The sequence below is a fragment of the Limulus polyphemus genome, unplaced genomic scaffold (genome assembly GCF_000517525.1).
Source record: "Limulus polyphemus unplaced genomic scaffold, Limulus_polyphemus-2.1.2 Scaffold1110, whole genome shotgun sequence".
In the NCBI taxonomy this organism is placed as follows: domain Eukaryota; kingdom Metazoa; phylum Arthropoda; class Merostomata; order Xiphosura; family Limulidae; genus Limulus; species Limulus polyphemus.
Genome location: NW_013666720.1, coordinates 292,111 through 295,793, shown reverse-complemented (window position 1 = coordinate 295,793; position 3,683 = coordinate 292,111). Strand labels below are relative to the sequence as shown.

Genomic DNA, 3,683 nt, shown 5'->3' with positions numbered 1-3,683 from the left:
GCTAGTGGTAGGGCAAATAGGATTCCAAGTTGTATCTACAGAAATATTGAATACAAGTCTAAAGAGGTTATAATTTCATTTGTACAGGTCATTGGTTAGGCCACACATGGAATATTGTGTTCAGTCTTGGGCTCCTTACCTTAGGAAAGACATTGAATTGATGGAAAGGGTTCAGAGAAGGGTTACTAGAATTGGTGCCTGGGATGAAGGGGTTGTCATTAGGAGGGGAGGTTGAAATCTCAAATTATTTTCTCTTGAAGAAAGAAGAGTTAGGGGGGATCTGATTGAAATGTTTAAGATTGTAAAGGGAATTGATAGTGTTGATGCATCATCTTTTTTCATACTGAACAGAGAGAATAGTAGGAATAGGGGACACAAGTATACATTTTAGCAGGGTAGGAATCATCTTTAGTTTTATTTTTCTAACAGAGTGGTTGGCCTTTGGAATGGGCTGCCTTTGGATGTTGTGGAGACAGTAAATTTAAGTGAGTTTAGGAGAAAGCTTGATAAGTATATGAATGATAAGATTTAAATCTTGCTTTAAGATTTTTTAAGAATTTATTTATTATTATTAGTTTTAATTTAGTTTAGAGGATGGAATAGCCGAGATGGACCACTAGGTCCTATGTTGTCCCAAAACATTATGTTATGTTGTGTGTTAAAGCCAGTGTAGTGGTTGTGTTTTTGAATTTTATATGTAGAACCTTGCTAGATTAGATGAATAGAAATGGTTGGTTCTTATTAAAGGCTAAACAAAATAGAACAAAGAAACAACTTGAAACTTTAGATGGAATATTTAGAAAATATTTAAAAAAAAATATCTGCTGCTTTCTTGTACATGCTCAAAAAAAAGATTATCCCCTTTGACTAAAGACATTCTTTGGATATGATTCTTATGTTTTACTATTTTAGTATACCTTAATAGTATAAATGTATCAAAGAACTCTGTTAGGTTTGAAGACACGATAACAAACACTACAGGTTTAACAGTCATATAATTTTGTGTTTCTTTTGATACAGGTTGGACCATTATTACAAGCTTTGGTGGAAGGACGGTATACTTAGCTATTATTCAGATACATGGTCTAGTTTTCAATAAAGATTTTGTAAAGTGAAAGTTATTTGTAAAACCTTTTATTCCCTAAAAATTTTTGGTGCTGATTGTCTGATTCCTGGCAATGTCTTTGCAAAATAAAATGTCTAAATATTTTGGGATTAGTTTAAAGTAAACTATTATGTTAAGTTTATAAACCTATAAGTTAAAAAAACAGCCCTCTTCTCAATTTACTGTTATTATTATTTGAATAGGATCAGGCCTTTGATACATTTAGTTTCCTATGAATGTCTCTCTTATAACAATTATTGGTGTAATTGTGTTTGTAGCAAAACAAAAGTAGGTATATAGACAAATTATTGAATTCTGTTCCTACATTACATTATTGTAAATATATACTCCTTTGCATTTTATCTGGATAGTTTGAGATCCACTTTTAAGATAAAATGTGAACATTATTCCTTTTTGTTTTTTTCAGGAAACAACATTTGTCACACAAAAGTTTGCTATCATTTGTTAGATAATATATGTATCAGTTCATGGTGTTTCCAATAATATTTTTACTTCAGTGCATTTCAAGTTTAATTATGTTCTCAAGTTGTAAACAAATATCTTATAGTCTACACTCTTTAAAATGTCTTCAAACTTTTATTGGAATATGCTTGGGAATTGTTGCTTACTTCAGTTAAAGTTTCTCTTTCTTTTAAAATGCTTTTAATGATTGATAACTTATTTATCTTATAGTTTTTCTGTCATGTGAAGTTTTATTACTAAGGTGGTTGTATGTTTATTCTATAGTTTTTTTGGTTTGTTTTCAGAGAGACATTAATGATTGTTACTCACTTCTTTTACTAATTTCAAATCCTATTTTGGCATTCTATTAATGGTTGCTGTTTGCTTCACTGTACGTTTCCCTTCTCTTTGAGAGCTCTTTGTGGGTCTTTGTAATTCATGTTTTAGTTTTTTTTTCTTTTGGACTGATCTTAATGGTTTTTACTTCTGTTTCTAATAGTTTTCTTTCCCAATGAAAATTTTTTATTATTTACTCCCAACTTTTCCTTTCTTTCGGAGTGCTCTTAATGGTTGTTGTTTGTTTATCTGTTATGGTATTCCTTACTGTGTAGTGCTCATAATAGTTGTTGCTTGCATATCTGTTATAGTATTTCTTCCTGTGTAGTGCTCATAATAGTTGTTGTCTGCTTCTGCTATACTTTTCCTTTCTTTTTGATGCTCTTAATGGTTGTTTATTTGTTTATCTCTTATGTTATTCCTTCCTGTGTAGTGCTCATAATAGTTGTTGCCTACTCCTGCTATACTTTTCCTTTTGTATGGAGTGCTCTTAATAGTTGTTGTTTGTTTATCTGTTATAGTATTCCTTCCTGTGTAGTACTCATAATAGTTGTTGCCTGCTTCTGCTATACTTTTCCTTTCTTTTTGAGTGTTCTTAATGGTTGTTTATCTGTTATAGTATTCCTTCCTGTGTGGTGCTCATAATAATTGTTGCCTACTTCTGCTATACTTTTCCTTTTGTATGGAGTTCTCTTAATGGTTGTTGCTTGTTTATCTGTTATAGTATTCCTTCCTGTGTGGTGCTCTTAATGGTTGTTTGTTTATTTGTTATAGTATTCCTTCCTGTGTAGTGCTCATAATAGTTGTTGCCTGCTTCTGCTATACTTTTCCTTTCTTTTTGAGTGCTCTTAATGGTTGTTTCTTTGTTTATCTGTTATAGTATTCATTCCTGTGTGATGCTCATAATAATTGTTGCCTACTTCTGCTATATCTTTCCTTTTTTTTTGTAGTGCTCTTAATGGTTGTTGCTTGTTTGTCCATTGTAGTTTTCCCTATTGGAGAGCCCTTAATAATTGTTGCTTACCACTCTTACTGCTTCCCAAGTCACCCATTGCTCTTAATAGTTGCCATTTACTTTTGTTATAGTTTTTAATGGTTGTTCCTTACATGACTTATAGTCTCATTTTGTTTCTGATGGCTTCCAAATGCTGTTACTCACTTCTTTTATATTTTGTCTTTCTTGTTGTTTGGTTGCCCTCTCTTTTGGAAATCCCTTAATGGTTGTTTCTTATTTCTGTTATAGGCTGAGCATGGACCAGTGATTAGCATGTCAAACTGTGGATCTAAGGTTCCATGGTTCGCACTCTGTTACACTCCCCCCCCCTAAAAAAAAAGGGAAAAACATCATGCTCCACACTTTGGGGCTATGGATACATTATAAGAATGATGGTCAAATCCCACTATTTGGTTAGATTGGCTCATGAATTGGCAATGGATGGCATTGACTGGCTGCCTTTCCTCTAGTCTATTACTTCAAAATTAGAGATTGCTAGTGCAGATAGCCCTCAAGTAGCATTGCTCAAAATTCAAAACATATAATTTCTAGTATATTTTTCCTTTTTTGTTTTTCATTATAATTTTCCTTTTTTTTTTAGTTCTTGTTGTTTATTTCTGTTATAATTTCTTTCCTCTTGGAGTGCTCTTAATTGTTTTTGCATAATTATGTTAAGGATTTCACATTTTGTGGAGTGTTTGTAGTGGGGTTGTCTTTTTTTATACTAATTTTCTCTTCCTTATGAGTGTCCTAAATAATTTTAGCTAATTTCTAATGTAGTTGTAC

General features: G+C 32.0%; 1 protein-coding gene across 2 annotated transcripts in view; it reads left to right on the top strand.

Annotated features, from left to right (window-relative positions):
• The window catches only part of LOC106462179 (hypoxia-inducible factor 1-alpha inhibitor-like), a 32,762-nt gene extending 29,298 nt beyond the window's left edge, over nucleotides 1-3,464 (top strand). For both annotated transcript variants that reach the window (XR_002611178.1, XM_013922079.2), the window contains exon 7: nucleotides 1,021-3,464. Coding sequence is in view for 1 of the 2 variants with exons in the window: in XM_013922079.2 (XP_013777533.1) it covers nucleotides 1,021-1,065 (45 nt within the window). In the remaining variant the exon portion in view is untranslated. The remainder of the gene's footprint in view (nucleotides 1-1,020) is intronic.
• Nucleotides 3,465-3,683: the final 219 nt, after the last annotated feature.